This window comes from Myodes glareolus, chromosome X, assembly GCF_982192425.1.
Source record: "Myodes glareolus chromosome X, mMyoGla1.1, whole genome shotgun sequence".
Taxonomy (NCBI): Eukaryota; Metazoa; Chordata; class Mammalia; order Rodentia; family Cricetidae; genus Myodes; species Myodes glareolus.
The window spans coordinates 126552977-126579024 of record NC_142053.1 but is presented as its reverse complement, the minus strand read 5'-3'; the positions used below and the strand labels follow the sequence as shown (position 1 = coordinate 126579024).

At 38.7% G+C, this 26048-nt stretch overlaps 1 protein-coding gene across 2 annotated transcripts in view; it reads left to right on the top strand.

Moving 5' to 3' along the window:
* The window catches only part of Fam120c (family with sequence similarity 120 member C), a 131067-nt gene that overhangs the window by 60918 nt on the left and 44101 nt on the right, over window positions 1–26048 (top strand). For both annotated transcript variants that reach the window (XM_048441606.3, XM_048441609.3), the window contains exons 5-10: window positions 14102–14201; window positions 15063–15139; window positions 15593–15870; window positions 16477–16750; window positions 17925–18096; window positions 23078–23327. In XM_048441606.3, the coding sequence (XP_048297563.1) occupies window positions 14102–14201; window positions 15063–15139; window positions 15593–15870; window positions 16477–16750; window positions 17925–18096; window positions 23078–23327 (1151 nt within the window). The remainder of the gene's footprint in view (window positions 1–14101; window positions 14202–15062; window positions 15140–15592; window positions 15871–16476; window positions 16751–17924; window positions 18097–23077; window positions 23328–26048) is intronic.

Genomic DNA, 26048 nt, shown 5'->3' with positions numbered 1-26048 from the left:
TTTGACTTATTTCTTGATAGCTTTTCTACCTTTTGCTGGTCCGTTATCTTTATTTCTGTATACCCTCCTTTACTTCTTACTCTGTGTCTTGCTGTGTGTCTGGGTGTCTGGCCCCTGATATCCTCCTCCTTTTCATGCTGCTTGATTGCTCTTGCTTCCTAATCCCTCTTTTTTCCTTCTGTTTATTCTCTCTGCCTGCCAGCCTCGACTGTCCTTTCTCCTGCCTCACTATTGGCCATTTAGCTCTGTATCAGACCAATCAGGTGTTTTAGACAGGCCAAGTAGCGCAGCTTCACAGGGTTAAACAAATGCAACATAAAAGAATGCAACACATCTTTGCATCATTAAAACAAATGTTCCATAGCATAAACAAATGAAACACATCTTAAAATAGTATTCAGCAACAATAGACATTTTAGGTAGATAGTAGGTATGACTTCTTCAGAAACCATTACTGTTACTTTACCCTCCACCCTCCTCTTTGTCTTCCTGAGCATGGATTATGCCACTCAACATGATCCTTTCTAGTTCCATCCATTTATATACAACGTTCATGATTTCATTTTTCTTTATAGCTGAATAATATCCTATAGTATTCTACATTTTCATTACCTCAGTTGAGGGACATTTAGGTTGTTCCCATTTTGTAACTATTGTAAATAGAGCATCACTAAACATGACTGAGCAAGAATCTGTGGAATAGAATGTCACATCCTTTGTGCATATGTGAAGGAATGCTATATGTTCATATGGTAGATATATTTTTAGCTTTCAAATTCTTTATGAATTCTGGCTATTAATCCACTGTCTCATTCTTCCCCCACTCTGTGGACTTCTTCCTCACTTGATTGTTCCTTTAGCTGTACAGATGCTGTTCGGTTTTATGAAGGCCTATGTGTCAACTGTTGGCATTAATTCTTGAGTAAATGATATCTTATTCAGGAAGTCCTTTCCTGCACACCGATTTCATATAAAGTACTGGCTATGTTTTCTTCTAGCAGTTTCAGGTTTTATGCCTAGGTTTTTTTATTCAGTTGGAACTAGTCTCCTGTAAGGTAATAGATATGGGTCAAATTTCATTGTTCTTCATGTGGACATTCAGTTTCCCAGCACCATTTGTTGAAGGTACTTTCTTTTCTGCAGTGTATATTTTTGTTGTAGTAATGGATACTCATATTTGGGTCTTGGATTTTGTTACAATGGTTTACATGTCTGTCTTTGTGCCAGCTCCATATTGTTTTTATTACTATGGCTCTGTACTATATCTTGAGAAATGGAATGGTAAGCTTACCAGTATTGTTCTTTTAGCTCAGGATTGTTTTGATTGTCTGGGATTTTTTTTGTAGTTCCATATGTATTTTAGAATAATTTTTTTCTATTCCTGTAAAGAATGAGATGGAGATTTTATCAGGATTGCATTAAACCTATACATGGCTTTTGCTGTAATGGTCATTTTTATAATAGTCTATCAACCCACGAGGATGGGGTGTCTTTCTATTTTCTTGTAGTATCTTTATCTCTTTCTTCAGATGTTTAAAGTTTTCACCATAGGACTCCTTCACATCTTTGGTTAGGTTTATTTCTAGATATCGTTGAGGCTATTGTGAATGGGAGTGTGTCCATAATCTCTTTTTCTATGTTTTTGTTGGTGTGTAGAAAGACTTTTAATTTATGCAAGTTGCTTTTGCAAACTGCCATGTTGCTGAAATTGTTTCTTGTTTCTAGAAGTTTTCTGATAAAATTTTTGTGGTCTCTTATGTCGTCTACATTTAATTTCCTTACTGCTCTAGCTAGTACTTTGAGCAATATATTGAATAGGAGTGTGGACATTTCCTGATTTCAGTGGTATTATATCAAGTTTTTCTTCATTTAGGATGATGTTGACTGTGAATTTCTCATGTAGTTTTTTTTATTATGTTGAGGTATGTTTCCTCTAGTCTTGCTCTCTCTAGGACATTTATCATGAAGGCATTTTGTCAAAGGCCTTTTTATTGAGATGATTATGTGGTTTTTGTCTTTACACCAGTTTATGTTATTTATTTATTACATTTGTTGACTTGTATATGTTGATCCATCCTTGCATCTCAGAGATAAAGCCAACTTGGCCCTGTTGTATAATCGTTTTGCTATATGTCTGTGTTTTGTGTGTGTTTCATTAAGCACTTTTGAATCTGTGTGCATCAGAGCTATTGACCTGTAGTTCTCTTCTTTGTTGTATCTTTGACTGACTTTGGTATTAGAGTGATACTGGCTTCATAGAAGGACTTTGGGAGTGCCTGTTTCCCTCCCTCCCTCCCTCCCTCCCTCCCTCCCTCCCTCCCTCCCTCCCTCCTTCCCTTCCTTCCTTCCTCCCCTTAATAGTTTAAGAAAGATTGTTTGTAGACCTTTGAAAGTCTGGTAGATTTCTGCTATGAATCCATCTGGACCTGGATTTATTCTAGTTGAAAGACCTTTTATGATTATTTCAATTTTCTCATTTGTTATGGCTCTGTTTAGTGGTTTAACTGGTTGGTAGTTTGTCTGAGTCTAGAAATTTGCCCATTTCTTTTAGGGATTTCTGCTTAACAGAGTACAGGTTTTTAAAATATTCCCTTATAATATTGTTGTAATGTTTCCTTGTTCATTACTGATTCTGTTAATTTGGGTCCTCTCTTTCTTTTGGTTAGTTGGGTCAGGAATCTGTCAATCTTGTTTATCGTCACAAAAGACTAGATCTTAGATTCATTAATTCTTCATATCATTTTCTTTTTCTCACATGATATATTCTGATTATGGTTTCTCCTCCCTCTACTCCCTTCAATTCCTTCCTACTTTCCCTCCCATCTAGCCCACTCCCTGTATGTCTATCATTAGAAAATAAACTGGCATTTACAGGATAATAATAAAATAAAATAAAACAGAAACTCATTGGAATTGTATAAAACAAATAAGAAAAAAAGCCCAAGAGAAGGCACAAGAATCAGTGGTTTGCTTATTTCCCCCACTCTGGAGTCCCATAAAAGCACTAAACTGGAAGCCGTAATATATACACACACAGAGGCTGTGGTGCAGACCCATGCAGGCCCTGTGCATGCTGCTTCAGTCTCTATGAGTTCATATGAGCTTTGCTCATGTTGATTTAGAAGGCCTTGTTTCCTTGGTGTCCCTTCATCACCTCTGGGTCTTACACTCTTTCTGCCTCCTTTTCCTTAGGGATCTACTCCGATGATTTTTTATTTCTTACCATCGACTGGATTTTGATTTGCTTTGTTCTTATTTCTCAGAAGTCTTGAGTTGCACCATCAAGTTATTTATTTGTGCTCATTTTGATTAGATGTAGTTGTTTTGAGACAGGGTCTCTCTGTGTACCTCTGGCTGTCCTGAGACCAGCTGTGTAGACCAGGCTGTCCTTGAACTTACAGGAATCTGCCTCCTGAGTTCAGGGATTAAAGGTATGGCCTGCCATACCCAGTTCTTTCTCATTTATTAACGCGTGCACTTAGAACTATAAATCTTCCTCACAGAACTGCTTTTTAATGTCTCCCAGAGGTTTTATTGTATTTTCATTTTGTTCCAGGAAATTTTTTCTTTCTTTCTCAAGTTCTTCTTTGACCTATTCATCATTCTGTGATGAGTTGTTGAACCTCCATGATTTTATGTATTTACCAGAAATTTGTTTGATGTGGATTTCAAGTTTTAATGCATTATGGTCAGATAGAATACACTGAGTCGGTTCAATTATTCTAAATTTGTAAAAATTTCTTTTGTGTCCCATGATGCGGACTACTTTAAAGAGACTTCCATGTGCTTCTGAGTAGAATCTGTATTCTTTGATGTTTGGGTAGAATATTCTGTAGATATTTAAGTCCATCTGATGTATGATGTCAGTTAATTCTTATGTTTCTCTATTTATTTTTTTTGTCTAGATGGCCTGTCTGTTGGAGAAAGTGAAGGTTTGAAATCATCTCCTATGTCTTTAATTCTAGTAGTATACCATCCTATGAAATTGGGTGCACCAGAGTTTGGTGCATGTATGTTTAGGATAGTAATGTCTTCTTGGTTAACTGTTCCCTTGATTAGAATGAAGCGACCCTTTTTATCTCTTCTGATTAATTTTAGTTTGAAGTCTGTTTAGTCAGGTATTAAGATAGCCACGCCTACTTGCTTCCTGATCCTTTTTGATTGGAGTACTTTTGTCAATCCTTTTACTCTTTTGATCAGAGAACTAAGACTGTTAATATTTAGAGTTATTACTAAGGTGTGTGTTGGTGGTAGTTATTGTACTGTTTGTTTTTGGTGTTGTTTGTAATTCAATTCATAGAGTCCATCTTCTGCTGGCTTTTGTCAGCTATGTGCACTTGCAGTTCAGCAGTGAACTCAGCTGTTTAGAAACAAGTTTGTGGCTCTGTTTTGTTGAGCCACTCCCTTCTCAACCATCCTGCCATAAAGTCAGAACATTAATTACCCAATGCATTTGTGACTAGGCTCATGACCGGGGGCAAGTAGTAGAACTGAAGAGAAAATTACATAAAGTGTTGCTTCTTTGATCAAAGAGGAAGATTTTGTCATTCCATCTCAGTTTCTGCTAATTTCCCCATTCTTTCTGCTGCCAGAGGTTTGATTCAAGCTGGCCTTAAAAAGAACAGAAGGGGGGGGAAGGACAAGAAAAATGGAATTTCTGTATACCCTCTTAGTTTCTAAAGTCTTTAGTCATTCCTCAGGCTAGAGTAGTCTGGAGTGAATAGTTTCGGGTTAGATTCTGCATTGTGTATTCACCATGGACTATTGAAAAAACAAGAAATGTTCATTTCACTCCTGGATCAAGTTACTTATCTTTTAGAATTAGCTGTTTGGTGAACTGGGTATCCTTATATATTGATGATGGGAATATAGCCTGAGATACTTGCTTCTTGGTTAGGAGTAGGAGCACATGTCCATATTTCCCTCTCATGCTGAGACCCACCTGTCGGCTTGAACCTGTGCGTGCTTCCACAGTCTCTTTGCGTTCACGTGTGCATCAGCCCTCTTGTGTCTCGGAGATACTCAAAATTTCCTTGGAGTTATCCATCACCTTTGGCTCTTACAATCTTTTGCCCCCCACTTCTGCATGTCTTTATGAGTCCTGTTGGGGGCAGTGATAAAGACATCCCATTTAGGACTGAGTGTTCCAAAGTCTCTCATTGTCTGCACATTGTCCAATTGTGAGTCTCTGATAATTTTCATCTACTTCAAGAAGAAGCTTCTCTGATGATGACTGAGCAAACACACGGATCTATAGGTATAGCAGGATGTCAACAGGGGGCATTTTATTGTCATGTTCCTTTAGCAGAAATAATAGCACTAGGTTTCCCCCAGGCCCATTGCCTATCTGGTCTCAGGTTCTGGCCACTGTAGCAGTGTCAAATAGGAGTTCCATCTCATGGAGTGGGCCTTAAATCCAGTGTTTTAGCAGGTTGTTAGTTATTCCCATAAATTCTGTGCTGCTGTTATAACAGTGGCTTTGATAGGCACTGTTGCAGGCCACAGGGTTTATAGCTAGGTGATATCTATGTTTACCTCTCTACTCCAGTAGCAAGCAGAGTAATGCCTAACACCATAAACACTAATCAATGTATGTGAAGCTTCCAGTTAGGCACATGCTTGACTTCTCTGTGTTCTACTACATAAGCAAGTGTTGTCTTCAGCAATAGGGCCTCACCATCAGGTTGTGGAGACAACCAATAGCCTTGGCAATGGCCTGTGATGTTTGCGAACCCCTTTGGTAAATAGCTCAACAGGATTTAACCTATTCCTGGCACTAGAGGTTTTACATGATGGCATAATATGTCTAGCTGGAGCATCCTGCCCCTTACTATTTGGTGACACCATTCAGATTCTTCTCATATTTGTGCATATTTTAGGAAGCTTGTACAGCAGTAGGTTTCCATATAGCTTTTCAAAAGGCCTTCCATCTCAGTTGTCCCTCACCATATTCCCTTTTTCACCTTCTCTCCCATTTAACCCTCCTATTATAGTTTCCCAACAGTATTCTATTTCTATTTCCCATTTCTTAGAGATCCTTTCCTCCCCACATGGTCCCTTACTATGTACCTAACCTCTAGTTATTCATATTAGCACATATATTGAAAGCTTAGAAGCTAATATCAGCATATAAAATAAAATATAATGGGAGTATAGCCTGAAATACCGGCTTCTTGTTTAGGTGTAGAGGGCCATGTCTGGGTTACCTCACTCAACATGATTTTTTTCTAACTCCATCTATTTAAGGGTCAATTTCATAATTTCACTTTTCTTAACAGATGAATGGTATTCTATTTTGTAAATGTAGCACATTTTCTTTATAAATTTACCTGTTTATGGACATCTAGACTGTTTCCAATTTCTGACTGTCAAGGATCGAGCAATGGGCTGGAGAGATGGCTCAGAGGTTAAGAGCACTGACTGCTCTTCCAGAGGCCCTGAGTTCAATTCCCAGCAACCACATTATGGCTCACAGCCATCTATAATGAGATCTGGTGCCCTTTTCTGGCGTACAGGCATACATGGGGGCTGAATGTTGTATACATAATAAATAAATCTTAAAAAAGAATAGAACAACAGTGAACATGGATGAACAAGAGTCATCTGTAGTAGATGCAGAGTTTTGGGTATATGCCCAAGAGTAGTATAGCTGGATCTTGAGGTAGATTTAGTCCCAGCTTCCCAAGGAACGGCCTCACTGATTTATATTGTGGCTGTACAAGTTTGCACTCCCACCAGGAATGGATGAGTGTTCCCTTACTCTACATTCTTGCCAGCATAAGCTGTCACTTGGTTTTATTGGTTTTAGTCATTTTGTTAGGTATAAGATGAAATCTCAAAGTAGTTTTGATTTATGTCCATGATGAGAAAATAAACATTTCTTTGTTTCTTCCCATTTTATCATATTCCATTTTTGATGGTGCCCCAAGCAATCCATTTTCTATAGCTATACATTTGAATTGAGTTTGAGAGAACGATGACTAAAACTGTTATGAACAGTTTTGTGCTTTTTGATAGATAGACACACTCATTTCTCTTGGGTAGGGTTGCGGTACCCTATGGTACATGTGTTTGACTTTGTAAGCGACTGCTAAACTATATCCAAACTGTATCAATGCACAGCCCCACTACCAATGTGATAGTTTCAGTTATTTCATGTCCTTATCATTGTTTAATATTATTTGTCCTTAATTTTAGCCTTTCCGGTGCATATAACTGTGTCACATTCTGATTTTTGTATATTTAACTGATTTTGGTTTTAATGTTCATGTTTTTTGAACAAAGAATTTCATTTTATAATCTACAATCCAACTAAAAATTAAATGGACAGTGTATATGTATTTGTTGTATAACTTCTCATACTCAAATTTGAAAAATAGCATAAATGTCAGATATTATGTAAGTGATTATATGAGTATGATATATTCACAATAATAAAATATGTACTATTCAGACATCATTAAATTAGTATAATAAACATCAGGGTAAAACTTACACATATAGTATCAACTGTAGAAATGTACATGTATTAAAACAGATTGGATATACTTAGTAGGACATGGTAATACATACCTAGAATACCCTGATCTAGAATCTGAGGAAGGAGGGTCATGAGTTTTAGGCCAGTTTAAACTTCATAGTAAATTCTGAACTAGGATGGGCTACAGAATGAGATTCTGTGCCCAAAATACAAACCAAGAGGAAGGGCGACATGACTCTTTTTAATGACCGTGCTTGGGACTTTTGGACAATGTGGCAGCTTAGAAGCTACCTTAGAGTGAATCAGTCAAGGAGAGAGCCAAAGTCAGAAAAAATAGACTTTATCTTCAAGAGAGAAATAAAGAAGAGCTTCAAAAGTACATGAAGGAAGTGCAAGGACATCAAAAACCAAACAGAGAAAAAATCAGAGAAAAGAAATCCTGCAATAGCAAAGAAAAATGTCTTAGCCTGCCAGGCATGGTGGTGCATGCCTTTAATCTGAGCACAGAACCAGGGACAGAGCCCAGAAGAACCCTTGGAAGATGCAGAGAAATCGATGCTATCAGGAGGCAGAATTCAGCACGTGCCTTGGCACTGGCAGAGCTGTGCAGATACAGAAAAGGCAACCATGTAGGGAATAGAGTCTGCAGAAGCTGAATATATGAGAGACAGGCAGAGAAGACCCCAAGATTAAGAGGAGCTGCTCCTTTTCTGATGCCCAACTTTGCACGGCCATCTGCTTCCAATGTTGTCCCCAGCAACCATCAGAGCAAGAGATTCCCTGGACCACAGAAGAAAGGAAGACAGAGTGTGGAAATCGCTATGGCTTCAGAATTGGAGTGACAGACACCAAACTGAGCATCCTGAGCCTTAGAAACTGAAAAGCTAGCCGGGCTTCGGTGGTGCACGCCTTTAATCCCAGCACTTGGGAGACAGAGGCAGGCGGATCTCTGTGAGTTCCAGGCCAACCTGGGCTACAAGAACTAGTTCCAGGATAGGCTCCAAAAACTTCAGAAAAACCCTGTCTCGAAAAAAACAAAACGAAGGAAGGAAGGAAGGAAGGAAGGAAGGAAGGAAGGAAGGAAGGAAGGAAGGAAGGAAGGAAGGGGAAAGCTGAGAGTTCTCAGCTTCTATCACCTTGGCCACAGCAGGAGGAGCTGGATTCTTCACAGCTCCTGGCATATCTAAGGTAAACACAGACTCTCTCTAAACCAGAAAGAAGCATTGACTAAGAAGTTAATACCTTCTATGGCAGTTTATTGCTTTTGCAATTATATACTTTCAATTTTTTAACTTTTTATTTCTAGTTTCTTTATGTATACATACAGAAATATGTATGTATTTTTAAAAGTTCTTTTCCTTTTTCCTAACGTTTAGGCCCTTAACATGTATACTTTGGTAAGTTGTTTTCTTTTGTTTTTGTTTGTTTTTTGAGACAAGCTTTCTCTGTGTAGCTTTGAAGCCTGTCCTGGAACTCCCTCTGTTCCCGAGTGCTGGGATTAAAGGCGTGCACCACCACCGCCTGGCCTAAATGTTATTTAGTTTGTTTTTTGTTTGGTTTTGATAGTTTGGTAAATTGTAACTGTTTGTTTTCTCTACTCCTCCATACCTCTAACCCAGATACTTTCCTTCTCATTCTTACTCTGTCATCTTTTGCACTCTAGCTCATGAACGCCCTACTGCACTACTTAAATACATTACCTGTTTCACAACTGCGACCCTCATACACCTATCTCCAAACCTTACTGGGAAAATAAGTCAGGAGCACAGTATGATTTCCTGCAGCAAACTGAGTCTTCTGACAAACTATCCTGATTTTTACTGCAGTTGATTTTCATAAGTCCCCATGGGTTGTCCAACCCACCAGGAAGACTGATATAAAATAAAACAAACAGGGACCAAGAAGATGGCAGCAAGTCAAGCACTCGCTGCACAAGCATGAGAAGCATAGTTCGGATCCCTAGCATCCACATAACAATTCTAGGAATGGCTGCATGTGCTTGGAGCCCCAGTATGGGTAAGGGAGCAACAGAGACAGGCAAATCCTGGGAGCTCACTGGCCTGATGAACCAAAACTGCCAGCTTCTGGTTCAATGAAAGATGCTGTCTCAAGGCAATAAGGCAGAGAGTGATAAAGAAAGATACCAGATTTCACATATATATGCTTGAGTGTGCACAGCTGTACACTTGGAAACACACACACACACACACGCACACACACACACACAGAGAGAGAGAGAGAGAGAGAGAGAGAGAGAGAGAGAGAGAGAGAAGAGAGAGAGAGAGAGAAAGAGAGAAAGAGAGAGAGAAACATAAATAGTAGAATGAAAAAAGTACAAACTGGTGAATGTACATACGCCAACAGCTATGTAAACTGCAATAGAGAAACATGAGCTAACAGTCCACTACAACATCTCCACAAAGAGCTGCAAAAACACGGGAAAAAAGATGAGCTAGCTGAAATGCCAGAAAACAATTTTACAGTCTTACATTTTGAAAGGATCAACAACCAATTAGAGGACTTGAATAAAAATAGGGAATTTAATTCAAGACACAGACAAAAAAATTACAAAGTCTATTCAAGAACCAAAGTTGATGAAAGAATCAGTAACTGAGAGGAAAAATTTAAATCATGGAGAACAGATTCACCAAATCATGATGCTAAAAAAGAATCAAACAACTATTTTGGAAATGGAAAGATAGTCACTTATATTAAAAACACAGAAGAAGGCATCACCAGACAAGACCAAGAAGAAAAACGAATCTCAGGGATGGAGGACGGTGTCCAGACAATGATATATACAGGCGTGTATAAATAAAAAGAAAAATCAATGAATATGACCACAACTTTCAGTAAGACTGGAAAATACTCAAGAAATCAAATTAGAATTTATGGCAGGGAAGAAGATGCTGAGTAAAATCAAATGGCTTACACAACATATTCTGTTAAATTATAGCAAAGAGTTTCATGAACAAACAGAAAGAAATAAACATCCAAACACAAGAAATGTGTGGAGCTCCAAATATAGACACATAAAGGAGAACCTCTGCATGGTATAATCAAGATGTCAAGTATGCAAAGCTAAGGAATAGTATTAAATGCTGTAAAGAAAAAAACACAAAGTAGTATATGGAGGCAGAACCCCCAGAATAATGTCTGACTTGTCATCAGCAACCCTAAAAGCCAGGATAACTGAATTCTAAATTACCAGCTGAAATGATGTCAGAAACATTGAAAGGAAACCATTGTCAATCAAGATTGATATACTCAACAAAATTATCTATTAAAATAGATGGAGAAATATTTTTTTCAAGACAGTCACAGATTAAGGCAATTCATGTCCACTAAACCAGCACTGCAGAAAATTCTTAAAGGAATACTGTGCAGAGTTCAGAAAGAAAGAAAGCTTCATGCGTGAGAACACAGGAAAGAATGTATTTCATGAAAATAATAGATGAACAGAGCAGAACTGAGGTCTCAGTCATGTCTAACACATTAAGCAAGCAAATATCTATCCTACCAGAGAGAAAAAACAAAACTGCCAATAAGCAGAACAACAATAATAAAAAAGCCAGAAATAATAACAAACAAATTCTTTTTTGGGTTTTGTTTGTTTGTTTGTTTTTCAAGACAGGGTTTCTCTGTATAACAGTCCTGGTTGTCCTGAAACTCACTCTCTAGACCAAGTTGGCCTCAAAGTCCCAAAGATTCACCTGCCTCTGCCTCCTGAGTGCTGGGATTAAAGGTCTACACCACCGCCCAGCTAACAAAAGTCTTTTCTATTACAATGGTCTTAACTCATTGGTTAAAAGACAGAGACTATCTACTAACTCTAAGAACCTCATATAACAAGGCTGAAAGTCAAAGGCTAGATACTAAATTACCAACAAAATAGAAGCTGTAAATAAATTGATATAGCAATTCTCATACCTGATAAAGTAGATATCAAACCAAAACTAATCAAGAGAGATAAAGAAGACCACTATGTGTTAATAAAAGTAACAGGGAATTAGAAGATAATTTAAAAAAATCATGGGAACCCAAATTTCATAAAATAAACATTAAAAGGCATAACACATTCAACTAGGTTCTAATTCAACAGCAGTGGGAGAGTTCTGTATCCCACTCTCATACCTAGAGAGTTCTTCCTAATTGAAAATCTGCAAAGACACTTCAGAACGAAATTATACCACAGATCAAATGAACAGATATCTACAGACTCTTCCACCCAACAGATAAAGTACATTCTTCTCACTGCCACATGGGGCCTTCTGTAATGTTGGCCTCATTATAGGCAGAAAAGTAATATTTAGCAAATTAAAATCAGAAATAATTTTCCATATCTTATCAGACAACAGTGGAATAAAACCAGGAATCAACAGAAAATCTAGCCTCAGAAAATACACAGATACTTGGCAACTAAACAATATATTTGTGTCATCGAATAAATGAGAGGAAATTTAAAATTTCTTGAATCAAATGAAAAATAGAACATACTAGAATGTCTGGGATTCCACCCGTTTGTCCTAAGAGTAAAATTTATAGCTATACATGCTCACATTAAAAAAACAGAGAGCTTGCAAGATGACTCAATGTGTAAAGACACTTTCTGTCAAGTCCAGTGAACTTAGTTCAATCTGTAACTCATGATGGCGGAGAGAACTGAGTGTTGCAAGTTGTACCCTCACCTTCACGTGTGCATACACACACTAAATAAAAAATGTAATATTTTATTAGAAAATCGGTGATCTTGAATAAAGAACCCAAATACAGCAGCTATCAAGAAATAATAAAAATGAAGGTAGAAATTAATTAAATAGACTCTGAAAAAGTACAAGGGGTGGAGAGATGGCTCAGTGATAAAGAAATTGTTCTCGAAGAACACCTGGGCTGAGTTTCCAGCACCCACATGAGAGCTAATTCCAGGTTCAGTTTCACATGGTCCAACACTACCATCTAGCGTCCATTGGCACTGCATACGTGTGGCTCACAGGCATATATGCAGGCAGAACACCCATACACATAAAATCAAAACAATCGACCTTTAAAAATACATAGGATTATCAGACTGAAAGTTTCTCCTTTAAAAAGATTCACAAGGGCTGGCAAAATGGCTTATTGGGTAATAGCCTTTGCTATGAAAGCCTGACTCGAGTTTGATCCCCAGAGCCCACCGTGGAAGGAGAGAAGTGACTCTTAAAGGTTGTCCTCCATACGCATGCTTTGTCATGCTCATGCACATGTGTGTGAACAAAAATAAAATTTAAAGAAAGGTATATTTTTCAAAAATTAAAAAAGAGCTCATGGTTAGGAGACTTTGGATATTTGAAGAGGCTTTGGATATTTTGGAGAGGGCTTAAATGTTTTAAAAGACCTTGGTTGTTTTAAGAGATTTTTAAAATTAAGTGATTTTATATTGTGATGTTAACATTAACATGAGTTCTTGGGGATGAGCAAGAAAGGAAAGGTTATGGTTTAACAATGATGCATTTGTCAAGTTGAAAAGGGGTTAATTGTCCTAACTAGTTTTATGTCAACTTGGCACAAGCTGGAGTCATTAACTGAAGGAACCTCAGTTAAGAAAATGTTCCTACCACATTGGCCTGTGAGCAAACCTGTGGTGCTTTTCTTGATTGATTATTGATATGAGAGGTCCCGGATCACTGTGGGCAATGCCATCCCCCTGGGATGGTGGTCCTGACTTCTATAAGAAAGCAGGCTGAATAACCCATGAGGAACAAGCCAGTAACAGCACTCTTCGTGGCTTCTGCATCAGCTCCTGCTTCCAGATTCCTGCCTTGAGTTCCTTCCCTGATTTCCCTCATTGATGGAGTGTGACTTGAGATTTATAAGATGAACTGAACCCTCTCCTCCCAAGCTGGTTTTGGTCACAGTGTCTTATCACACACAGCAATGGAAACCCTAAGATCCCAAACCATGGCTCTGGAATCAGGCCTGTGGGTGCCAAGATGGCAGTGGACACAGGCAAGGAGAGGAGAGAAAAAAGCCAGTCAAAGATGGTTCTTGATAAAAGTGGGTTCGAAGGCCACAGATCTGGAACTAGGCCTTTGCCTGTGGAGATAGCTACAGCAGGGGGAGGAATAGTGGAGGGTGGGCGGAAGTTTGAGGAAAGGGATGATGGGAAATGGAGGAACGGACTTATCCAGGCAGTGTCTTAGGAATGAGTTAGTTCGTAACCTTGGTCCAGAATTAGGCTTGTGGTTTGCAGATGAAGAGTAAGGGAGGAAGGGCTGGCAAAGGGGATTTACTTATGAAAAGTGTTTAAGGCCACAGGTCAGGAACTAGGTTTGGAGTGCAGTGGGTTTGGGGGGAAGGGTGGGGCATTTTGTTGTTGTTTTTGAGACAGAGTCTCACTGTGTAGCTCTGGTTCTCCTGGAAGTGACCATGTAGACCAGGCTGGCCTCAAACTCACAGAGATCTGCCTGCCTCTCTGCCACCCCAGTGCTGGGATTATTGCTTTTTCCCTACCTAATCTTATGCTCTTTTGGGTTTCTAAATATTTTATTTCTGTTGTCATTTTGACTTCCAATGTATACATTGTATGAAAAAGACACTGTCATGTTGTTTCTTTTTCTGAAAATCTGATGTTCCAACATCCAGTCTAGGACAGAAGACAAAATAGAACGATTCAAGAAAGCAGTTGAGTACTATTCAGTCACAACCAAACTCTCTTCACTGCCAGTGGGTCCTTCCTTTCTAGGTAAGGCTTCCAGCTGCTGTTCAATTGAGTTTATCCCTTAGGGACAGAGTGGAATCCCTTGTTTCTGCCTGTGTCCTGCCTTTTCACATTTATAGGAGGGGGGATAATGCCATTTCCTTAGCTTGGGCTTCTTCTACTACTAACCCTTATTGTGACCTGGTATATGTAAAAATAGCCCTGTCTTTGTCAGCAAGCTCAATTTTGAATTTGACTTCTGTTGCTTAGTAGCTGAGTGATCTCGTCATTTCACTTTTGTATGAAATATGGCTCCCAATACCTATTACATAGGGTTGTTACTTTATTAAATACTTTATATAGGATTCCTGGCCTGGGTGTGCCCCTTATCCATTCCGCCAGTATCACAGCCGACAGATGCCCTCTCATCACAGAACCTTCATGCCGTCTACTTTCTTGATGGAAAGGCTAGGATTAATTGCTGCCGCTGTAAATTTGGCATGTTTATCAAAGCAAACTGCGAACTCAGTTCAAAGGAATTAATATTGAACATGCCATCCAAAAAATAGCTTGTGGACACACCTGTGCATAATCTCAGGCTCATGGGCCCAGCTTTGATATCCTGAGGATGTCAAGACTGTGTAAGGAAATCCTACAAGAACAAAAAGACAGATTCGTGAAATAGCCCATAGTAACTGGTCAATTAATTATAACTTTTTGTGGTGCTAGGGATCTAACCTGTGGCTCCGTGCATGCAAGGCAAATGCCCTACCGTTATTCCACATCCTCAGATCATAAAGTATAACTTTATAACAGGTTTTTTATGCAGTGATGGTTTAACAGGATGTACTAAATATGGCAAAATGATTAGGATTGGCTGAAGCATAGAACTTTTTTTGGCTTCAGGCTTTCGAAATAATCGGCTTGGAAATCCTCCTCTTCCACGGAATCAAATGGGCCCTATTTCTACTGGAAAGCCAATGGTAAGTCTTGTTTATTACATGTTCATTAAGGGGATTAAGATCACTTGCTTACCTTAGTCTTAAGCTCATTCCTGATTTTTACAATCTAAATTGAGCTGTTAGGCTGATTCAATGTTAATTAGACCATGCATGCCATATACCTATATCATGTTGTACCTTAAGACTAGACAAAATACAGAAAGAAAACTTCCAAATTAGTAATCACTAAGACATTAGATACATAGGTCAGATGTCACAAAATATTTCTAAGAGATCTAGTTTGGTTCATTTTCCTGACTCTGGTAAATTCTATTCAGATACCACTATCAAAATTATTTCTTAATATTTTCAGTAGGTATTCGTACTCCAACAGTTTCTACTATTGCTATCGTCTACTCTGCTGCAGCTTCTGAGGAAACCATCCTGCAGCCTGGTAAAATGTTAAATATCTTTTCCATCTGTTTTATCCTTTAGTTTTCTCGCCAGGTGCCCCAGAAAATGAAATATCCTCCACCATTTCCAGTGGGACCCAACTCGTCTCTTCTCTTTTCTCATGGTGTGGGGGAACCCCACGCTTTTTCTGAGGATCCCATGCTACAGGACAGTTCCTTTAACAACTGGGCTGTTTCTTATGACTCTTCAGCACCTCAGTTTCCTAACTGCCTGACTTCCAAAACTTCACCTCCTTTGGGACCAGATTCTTCCCATTCCTCTTCCTCTGATGCTGATGAGGCAAATGGAGCTGGTTCTGAGTAAGTATCTGTGTAAACAACTAGAAGAAAAGATTTCAGAAAAAAATGCGGAGAAGTGGGTGTTCTTGGCTTCCTTTTGTTAGTCTGCCCCTTGACCTTCTGCAGGTGGTAATTTTTAGATATCTGGGCCATATAGAAAAGGCAGTTGCTTACGAAATCCTAACATGAATGCACTACGTAGCATGCCTGTCGTTTTTCAGTTTGTGAGGAACATAGATTGAAAGACAAAGGATTTATATAGTTGAAATATTGTAACAATTCCTTAATAATGAAGATAGGTCTCATATACTGGTTTGATTGATTTTAGAGTATTCCTCTAAAGAAATTCAGAGCTACTTTGAGATCATAATTTTAATTATTTTCTTAGACTATGGGTAGACTCTAGACAGGATCCAGAATGACTTCCATGACTTTTGAGTCTTTGGTCTATGTCAGGTGAAGGAGGCCGGGGGACAGTGATGACTGCTGAGAGGAAGATGTCAATGTCCAATCCTAATCCAGTATCTTGAGGGTTTCTCAGAGTCCTTGGGATCAGGCTAGATGTCTTGAGTGGAAATATTTTTATCAACCTCCTTTTCTGTCTTCTGCTGTTTGTGAATTTTTTAGTCACACCCCAGAAGCACTTCAGCAACAGCCTGGATGGGAAGATTCCAGTGGTGACAGAGGGTCTTGGGTACAGCCTGTTGATGCTGGAGTTTCAGAAACTAGCATAAGTGATGGTGAACCTCACATCCCATCTCTGTTATCTATGTCTACAAGGAACCACATGGATATCACCATTCCACCTTTACCTCCAGTAGCTCCAGAAGTCTTGAGGGTTGCTGAACACAGACACCGAAGGGGTCTTATGTATCCGTACATTTACCATGTCCTTACTAAGGTGAGAGAGCACATCCCTATCCACCTCCCTGATACAGCTCCACAGGATCTCATAGTTACTAAGTTACAAAGGCAGCAGAGAAAGGTCAGAGAATTGGTATTTTTATGGAGGGAGAACAATCCTAAGGATTGAACCTAGGGTCTTACACCTGTGAGACAGGCACTCTAGCATTGTTATTTCCCCAGCCCCACTGATCATTGTATCTGAAGAGGTACAAGGAAACTGTGTATGTCTATGCCCTTCCTTGCGTTAAAGGCCTCAGAAAAGGTGAGATTAGTAGGAATTGTGACTAAGCAGTAAAACAAAAGACTCCAAGAGAGAAGTTTAAATTGTAAGATTTGTGGATGGAGGTGGGCAGAAGAGAGGTGGAAGGAGAGAAGGGGAAGAAGGAGGGAAGGGAAACTGTGGTCAGTATGTAAAATAAATGAAAAAATCATTTAAAAAATAATGCCTTGTGGTGGTGGTGCACGCCTTTAATCCCAGCACCTATGAGTTCGAGGCCAGCCTGGTCTACAAGAGCTAGTTCCAGGACAGGCTCCAAAGCTACAGAGAAACCCAGTCTTGAAAAGCCAAAATAATAATAATAATAATGGAAAAGATTTTGAAGTAAGTAATGTACTAAGTTAATAGACTGTGGTTCTGAAGGCACCGTCTAAGAAGAGGTCTTGCTCTTTTGTCCGTTATCCCTGCCTCTATTTCTGCATACCTGCTGTTCTTCGCTGGTCTTAACACACAAATTACCCACAAAATGTCTAAACCAGGCATGGTGGCACAAGCTCTTAATACCAGCAATCTGGAGGTAAAGGCAGGTGAAGCTCTGAGTTCCAGGTCAAGTTGGTCTACATAGCAAGTCCCAGTCCATCAATAGTTACATAGTGAGACTCTGTCTCAAAAAAATCAAACCAAGCAAACAAATTGTCTAGGATAGATTCTCTCTGATAGTCAATATAGTCCATCAGTTATGAGACTTTACAAATGGAATATAGCTTATAAGGTGGCTGTACTCAGCTGGGATTCTTACAGCTTCCTTCTAATCGGAAAAGCTCTCTGAATACAAATAGTAAATTTACTTTCTTGACTCCAGAGACCGCAGTTCATTATTTGTTATTTTCAACTCTGTTATAAACCTTGAAGAATTCATTTTCCTCTTTTTCCTGGACCATTTTCTTATTAGGGTGAGATTAAAATCCCTGTCTGTATTGAGGATGAATGTAACATGGAGCTGCCTCCAGCTGCTCTCCTGTTCCGGTCGGCTCGCCAGTATGTATATGGAGTTCTCTTTAGCCTAGCAGAGACACAGCGGAAAATGGAACGTCTGGCCATACGGCGGCGGTTACCTCTGGAAGGTAAGTATGATTCTAGCTGCAACAGATCTCTCTATGCTGGGCACAGGGTGAGGTGGGGGAGCCTAGGTGAGTACACCATACTTTGGACTGTAAAGCAGCCTTTAAGAAGATGCATCATTTTCCAGATCATGCATTGAAATAAGAAATGCATGATGTGAGCCCCCATTCTGAAATCATGGAACATTCAGAGTGTATATTCCTTTTAAGAACAATGGTGGACTTTCAGAATGTAGGACTTTATCTTACAGTCTCTCTTCCTCAGCAAGGATTTTGTTTTAGAATATGATCTGTAGATAGTTGAAATTTCTATGTGGTTGTTTTAAATAAGAATGACTTAGTCAAATTAGTAGATCCAAAAGAATAACTTAGGTTTCTACTTCCATGAAGGTAAATTAAGTTAGATCTACTTTCCTTATTCTTCTTGCTTAAAGTACAACTAGAATTCTAGGACATTGTATGTAGGAAAAAAAAAACAAAACCACAACATACTCCAGAAAGTAGAGATTGTTGCTGGCTTTGGGACCCAAGGTATGCTAGATTAGTAAGTTCTCTGGGTTTCCTTTTAGTCTCATACGTCACAGACTGGATGTAGAACAATTTGACAGGGAATCTAGAAGGCTCAACCCCTGCAAACTGATACCCTCTGCCTGGAAGTCTGCAAAGGGCCAACCTAGTAACACAGAAATGCTTAGGTAAAAACTGCTTTATTCAAGCCAAGCACCACCAAAGAAACTGTGCTTCATCCTCAGCTTTACCAGCAAAGACCTTACAAATATCTTCCATCACCAGGCTGCCGTGAAGTATGCTGCTTTACCCAATAGCAGTGAGGAGGTGGCGAGCAAGGCCAAATGAGGACTCAAAACATACTCAAAAACTCACCTGTCAGCAATGACTGTCCACCTACAGTAGTCAGAAAATGTATGATAAAACACAAGATTTGAATAAAATTCAGAACTTTTTAACTTAAAACTCACATATTTGGACTTAAGCTGAAAATTCCTTATCGTACCAAGAATTTAGGAAAGTTTCAAATTTAGATCTCAGACAGATTATAAAGAAAATGATGATAATTAGGGAAGAAATTCAAAGCAACTCATAAAAAATGTTTTTAATAAATAATTGCAGACATACTCAAAACAAATTGAGCATAGAAAGACAGCTAGATGGTTCAGTGGATAAATGTACTTGTGCAAATTCCTGGAGCCCTCAGTGAAAAGAAAGAACAACTCCTGAAAGTTGTCCTCTGACTTTCACAAACATCCCATGGCATGCACATATTACACACACACACACACACACACACACACACACACACACACACAAAGAATATTTAAAGGATCAAATGTAGCCAGGCTGTGGTAGAGCACTCCTTTAATCCCAGCACTCGGGAGGCAGAGACAAGCAGATCTCTGTGAATTTGAGGCCAGCCTGGTCTGCATGAGCTAGTTCCAGAACAGGCTTCAAAGCTACAGAGAAACCCTGTCTCGAAAAACCAGAGAAAGTAAGTAAGTAAATAAATAAATGATCAAATGTAAATTAAGAACTAAAAAAAATACAATAGAGTATAAGCCTTGCCAGTTGTGATGGTTTACACCTTTCATCCTAGGACTATAGTGGTGAAGGCAGAAGAAGAAGGAATTCAGGATCATCCTCTGGGCTATATAGTAAATATGAAGCTATCCTGAGCTACGTGAGAACATTTTTCCATGAACAAATAAACAACAAAACAAAACTGCTCAAGAATAGTTCAGTGGTGGAGTAGGCACAACAGTAAGGAGAGTCAGATAACCAAAAGATAGAAAAATACAAGTTATGCAGTTAGAATAACAGAAAATGGTTTGAAAAAAATCAAGACCTGTAGGACTACAACAAAAGATCTAATATTTGTATAATCAGACTCTCAGAGAAAATTAGAATGACATTTGTATAAAAAGAATCCCATAATAAAGTCAATTCCTTTATGTGATAGTTTCCAAGGAAAGAATAATTATAAATAACAGGTGATCTTTGGTGAGAAGCCTTAGCATTCAGAAGGAAATATTAAAGCATTTCTAGTACTGAGGAAGAGAATAAGCAACTATCTTAATTACTTTTCTGTGGCTGTGATAAAACACCATGACCAAGGTAACTTCTAAACAAATGATTTAATTGGGTTTCTGGTTTCAAGGAGTTAGTTTATGATGGTGATGGTTGAGCAAAGGCATGGTGGCAGGAGCAAAGGAGAGTTTGCATCTTTATCCACAGACATGAGGCAGAGTGAGATCCCACCGGAGTGGCAAGAGTATTTTGAAACCTCAAAGCCCAGCCCCAGGGCCACACCTTCTCCAACAAGGCCACACCTCCTAATCCTACCCAAGCTACCATCTTCCCAAGTTCCACTAACTAGGGACCAAGCATTCAAATATATGAGCCCTCATTCTCATTCAAACCACCACAGCAACACAGTTATTTATCAAATAAGATCCTTTAGTAGTGAAGAACTAGGTTAATTTTTCTCACAAGCAGAATGGTAAAAGAATGAGCCTTGGAACATCAGAAAAGAAGAAAAAGAGTCAAAATAATTGATATGTATAACAGACATCCTGGGAGTTTCTAAGTTGTGTTGCACTGGAACAACAACTATAGAGCTATACAGCAACCATAGTGTGTGCACAGAAGCTATTTAGGGACACAGATGTGGCTCAGCAGCTAAAGTCCTGCTGCCAATGACAACCTGAGTTTGATTCACAGAACTCACATGGGGGAAGAAGAGAAACACTTCCGTGTGCAGGCTATAGGCTATAGCATGAATATACCCCCCCCCAAAGACACACTAAAATGAGTAAAAATATTTTGAAGAGAATATATTTTAGACAATTATAGCTGGTGGAGGATAAAGCAGCTTTTCTTCATTTGTACTGGTAAAATATCGTATCTACTAGTATGATTTATTTATTTCCTTATTTAGTTTTAGTGCTAATGAGTCAACCCAGGGCCTCATTGGATACCAGGCAAGCACTCTACCACAAAGCTACATCCCTGTTTTCTCTTTGTATATGTTTTTAATGAATATGATCAATATTAAATTACATAGATAATGCAGCTGGGGATGTTGCTCCATGGTTGACCATGTGCCTAGTATGCCTGATGTTGTAGGTTCAACTTCTAGCACCTGTCCAAAAAGAAGACAGACAGAGATAGCCAGGAATGATGGCACACACCTTTAATTCTAGCACTTGTGAGGCAGACAGGTGGATCTCTGAGTTCGAGGACAGCTTGGTCTACATAGTAAGACCTCATCTCTAAATAAAGAAAGAAAGAAGATACAGAGAAATAACACTCAAAACAACTATTATAGATAAATCAAAATAGGATTGTATAAATAAATCCAGGTAATTCATAGGAATGGAATAACCATAAAGCAGAGCAGAGACAAACAAAACAGACAGCAGCAATACTATAATGATAGATTTACTCTCTAATATATAATAATGACATTATTATGAGTACATCCTAGAACAGTATGTGCTGTAGACTGAATGTTTCTGTTTTCACAGCCTACTACATTTATGTGTTGAAATCCTAACCCATCAATATGTTAGTTATAAGACAACAGTCATGAATAGGCCTTGTGTCTTTTTTAAAGGAACCCTGGAGAGCTGCCTTTCTTTCTGTCATGTGGAAATATAGGAAGATAACTATCTGTAAACTAGAAAGTAAGCCGTTACCAGATGCATCTTTCCATACTTGGGTCTAAGATTTTCCTGTTTCTAGAGTTTTGTGAAATAGATACCAGCTCTTTATAAGCCATCTAAGCTAGTCTATGACTTTTTGAGACAGGGTTTCACTGTGTAGCTCTGGCTGGCCTGGAACTCACTATGTAGACCAGAATGGACTTGAACTCACAGAGATCCACCTGTCTCTGCTTCTATGTGCTGGGATTAAAGGTGTACACGACTACCTCTGCCTATGATGCTTTTTTTTAATAGCAATCCAAACAGATTAAGACAATATAGATATGAAGAATTCTTAATATTAGCCTATATCATGTGTATAGAGAGTTCAAGGCCAGCCTGAGCCTACATAGCATGCTGTCTTAGAAAAACAAAGAAACAAAAATATTAGTAGAATTCAACTATATACATATATACATTCAATGGCTAAATAAATCATATATCAATATATATTGATATATGATTATATCAGTGGATACAGAGAAAGCATGTGACATGCATTCATGATAAAAAAAACTCTCAATAATGTTGAAACTGAAAGGAAATGCCTCATTTAGGCTATGAAGTGGATGTTGCACATCTCAAATAACTGTGATCATAGAGCGGGAATCTGAGATTACTAGAAGCCATGATTTTATGCTCTGCTTTCTTTCACCCTTGTAAATCTAATTGATGTTGGAGATGAAGGACTTGGGGATTTGGGTTTTGGAGACAATTTCTGTTGCCCAGGCTGGCCCCCAGTATCCTCTAATCCCCCAAAGTTTCTAAAATTTGAGAGATTTGGTTTTGGTTTTGTTTGAGAATTTAAAATCTTTGGAAATATCCAACAATCTATTATGAAACCATGTATTGACACCATTCTCCCTTAGATAGCTTTCTTTGTCTATTCTGATACATCTGCTTAAAAACGAGTTTCAAAGGATTTCAAAAACTATGTGGCATGGATCTTGATTTTTCTTTTGCAAAGTAAGCACTATGATCTACAAAAAAATGTTGTCATGACTGTTTGCTTCCTGGATTTTCATGAGAATTAATGTGATAATTAGATATGTGTTAGATAGTATATATATATATGTATATGTATATATGCATATATATCAACTGTCTAACAAATGCATATGGCTCCTAATATTTATAGTGCTAACAATAACAATTACAGTGACAAAAATTTAAAGCTATTGAAGTACAATAGATCCTGCCAGCTGTAGCCAGCTACAGTAATGTCCAGATTCTCTAGAGCCCGTTTTTCCTTACTTTCCATTTTTCAGTTCCTTCTGTGATTCTTAAGGAATGGTCTGCCTATAAAGGGAAATCACCTCAAACCCCTGAGCTGGTGTCTGCACTCACATTTCGGGAATGGACTTGCCCAAACCTCAAGAAGCTCTGGTTAGGCAAAGCAGTTGAGGACAAGAACAGGAGGATGCGGGCTTTCCTGGCCTGTATGAAGTCAGACACGCCCAGTATGCTCAATCCAGCTAATGTTCCCACGCACCTGCTGCTCATGTGCTGTGTACTCCGGTAAGACATCTTCTTTATGTGATGTTTTATAGCATTTTGAGGTGAAGAGATCTTTGTTTTATGCTTGACTTAGCCTTCAGAAACCTTAGGAATGGATATTATATGGATATGGATAGTCTCAGTTTATGATCCCATGTCACCATTAGTACATGCATGACTTCATATTATTTCATTTTTTGCAGATTCATTTCTTTTTATTTTACGTGGACGAGTGTTTGCCTGCAGCTTTGCTTGCACACCATGTGCACGCAGTGCCCCCAGAGGCTAGGATTGGCATTGCATCCCCCAGAACAGGAGTGACAGATATTGTGACGGATATGTGGGTGCTGAGAGTCAAACCCCAGGTCCTCTGGAAAGCAGCAAGTGCTCCTAAATCACCTAACCATATCTCCAGCCCTGATTTGTTTGACTTTACTTTAGTTTTTGTTGCCAAGAGTCCTCATTCGTTGTTTAATTTTTTGATTAGCTAAACTGTCACCAAGATTCCTTCTTTTTCATGCATCCTTTGCTGTGGTTGATCTTCTGCCCCACCCCTCCTCTCTTGCATCTCTTTTCTTCCTCCCTCGTTAACCCTCCCCCATATCCCCTTTGCCATCTTCATTTCACATGTATTATACTATCCTCTTCCACTTAGAGCCCTTTTCTCCCTTCTAGGACTCATATCTAGTATCTTGACCATGTACACACTCACTTCCGCCTAAATACACATATATAAAAATTACCAGGCAATATAGTATATTAGAGAAAATGTGGTATTTCTCTTTATGATTTTAGAATACTTTACACATCATTCTGTTTCTTGCATTTCTTTCTTTTTTTCTTTGAATCTTAATTTTTATATTAGTTTATTCTAATAGTGTCTTAGTTAGGGTTACTGTTGTTGTAATGAAAACCAAGACTAAAGCAACTTGGGGAAGAAAGGGTTTATCTGGTTACACTTCCATGTTGAAGGAAGTCAGGACAGGAACTCAAACAGACGAGATCCTGGAGGCAGGAGCAGATGCAGAGGCCATGCAGGGGCACTGCTTACTGGCTTGCTTCCCTTGACTTGCTCAGCCTGCTTTCTTATAGAACCCAGGACTACAAGGCCAGGGATGGCACCACACACCATGGACTGGGACCGCCCCTACTGGTCACTAATTGAGAAAATGCCTTACAATTGGATCTCAAGGAAGCATTTCCTCAACTGAGGCTCCTTCCTCTCTGATGACTCTAGCTTGTGTCACTAATAGACTCTGAATAGACTCTTGTGTTACTAAGCATGTCTGAACTCCTATGTTCAAGCCATCCTTTCTACTCAGCCTCCCTATTGGACTATAAGCATAGACCGTCATGCCTATATCCATTCAGTGTTATTTCTTTTAATCTGCCCACATTTATATATTCATAAATATTAATACTATTTTCACAGTATTTTGCTGATTAACTGATGAATGATTCTTCAAAGTTCTTTGGGAGTTCATTCCATGAGTTCAAAACCTACTTTTTAAAAACTGTATTTATTGATTTTGTGCATATGTGCATTTGCTTGCATGCATGTCTGTGCACCACATGCATGCAGTTCCCACAGAGGTCAGAAGAAATTGTCAGAGTCTTGAGAATGAAATTATAGATGATTGTGAGCCGCCGTGTGGATAATGGGGAATGAAACCATTGAGCTATCTGTATAACTCCCAGGAAATACTTTCACGAGAGGTTTATTATAGTGTTCCTTTATCAGTATATCTGGAGGATCCTATAAAGCAGTAGTTCTCAGCTTTCCTAATGCTGTGACCCTATCATACCATTTCTCATGTTGTGGTGATCCCAACCATAAAATTATTTTTGTTGCTACTTCACAACTGTAATTTTGCTACTATTATGAATTGTGATGTAAATATTTTTGGAGATAGAGATTTGTCCAAAGGATCCCAACCCACAGGTCAAGAACCACTACTATAAAGTGTGCCTGTAAAGTTTTCACTAAACATTGCCAAATTGCTGTAGATTGTAGCTATACAAATTCACTACCTAGAATAACACTTAAGTTTTTCTATTTCTTCATATTTCCAGTAATAATTATCATATAATCAAAATTCAGAAGATTTCATGCAGTATCTTGTCATTTGTTTTTCTTTAACCACTGATGAAGATGATCTTTGCTTTTGTTTTTCCTTTGATGCCAAAGATTAAATGCAAAGCAGTCGTTCTAACCCTTAAACTACACAGCATGCCTGTTTATTCTGGTTTTGTGCCTATTAGCAATTTGAGGTTTCTGGTTTTCTAATTGTCAATTTTTTAATTACTTAATTCTTTATCTATTGGTGTTTTGACTGCATGCTTGTGTCTGTGTACCACATGCATGTCTGGTGCCTTTGAAGGCCAAAGAAGGCATTGGATCCCCTAGAATTGGAGTGGCAGATGGTTGCGAGCTGCCATACTGGTGCTAGGGATTGAAATTCAGTCCACTAGAAGAGCAACCAGTGCTCTTAACTGCTGAGCCATCACTCCACCCCTTATAAAAACTTTTTGCTATGTCAGGTGTGGTGGTGCACACCTTTAGTCCCAGCACTTTGAAGGCAGAGGCAGGTGGATCTGTTTGAGGCCAGCCTGGTCTATATAGTGAGCTTCAGGACAGCTAGGACTACATAGAGAGACCCTGTCTAAAAACAAACAACCAAAACTTAAATATAAGATTCTAGAATTTATTTCTATTTTATGTGTATGTGTGTTTGCCTGAAT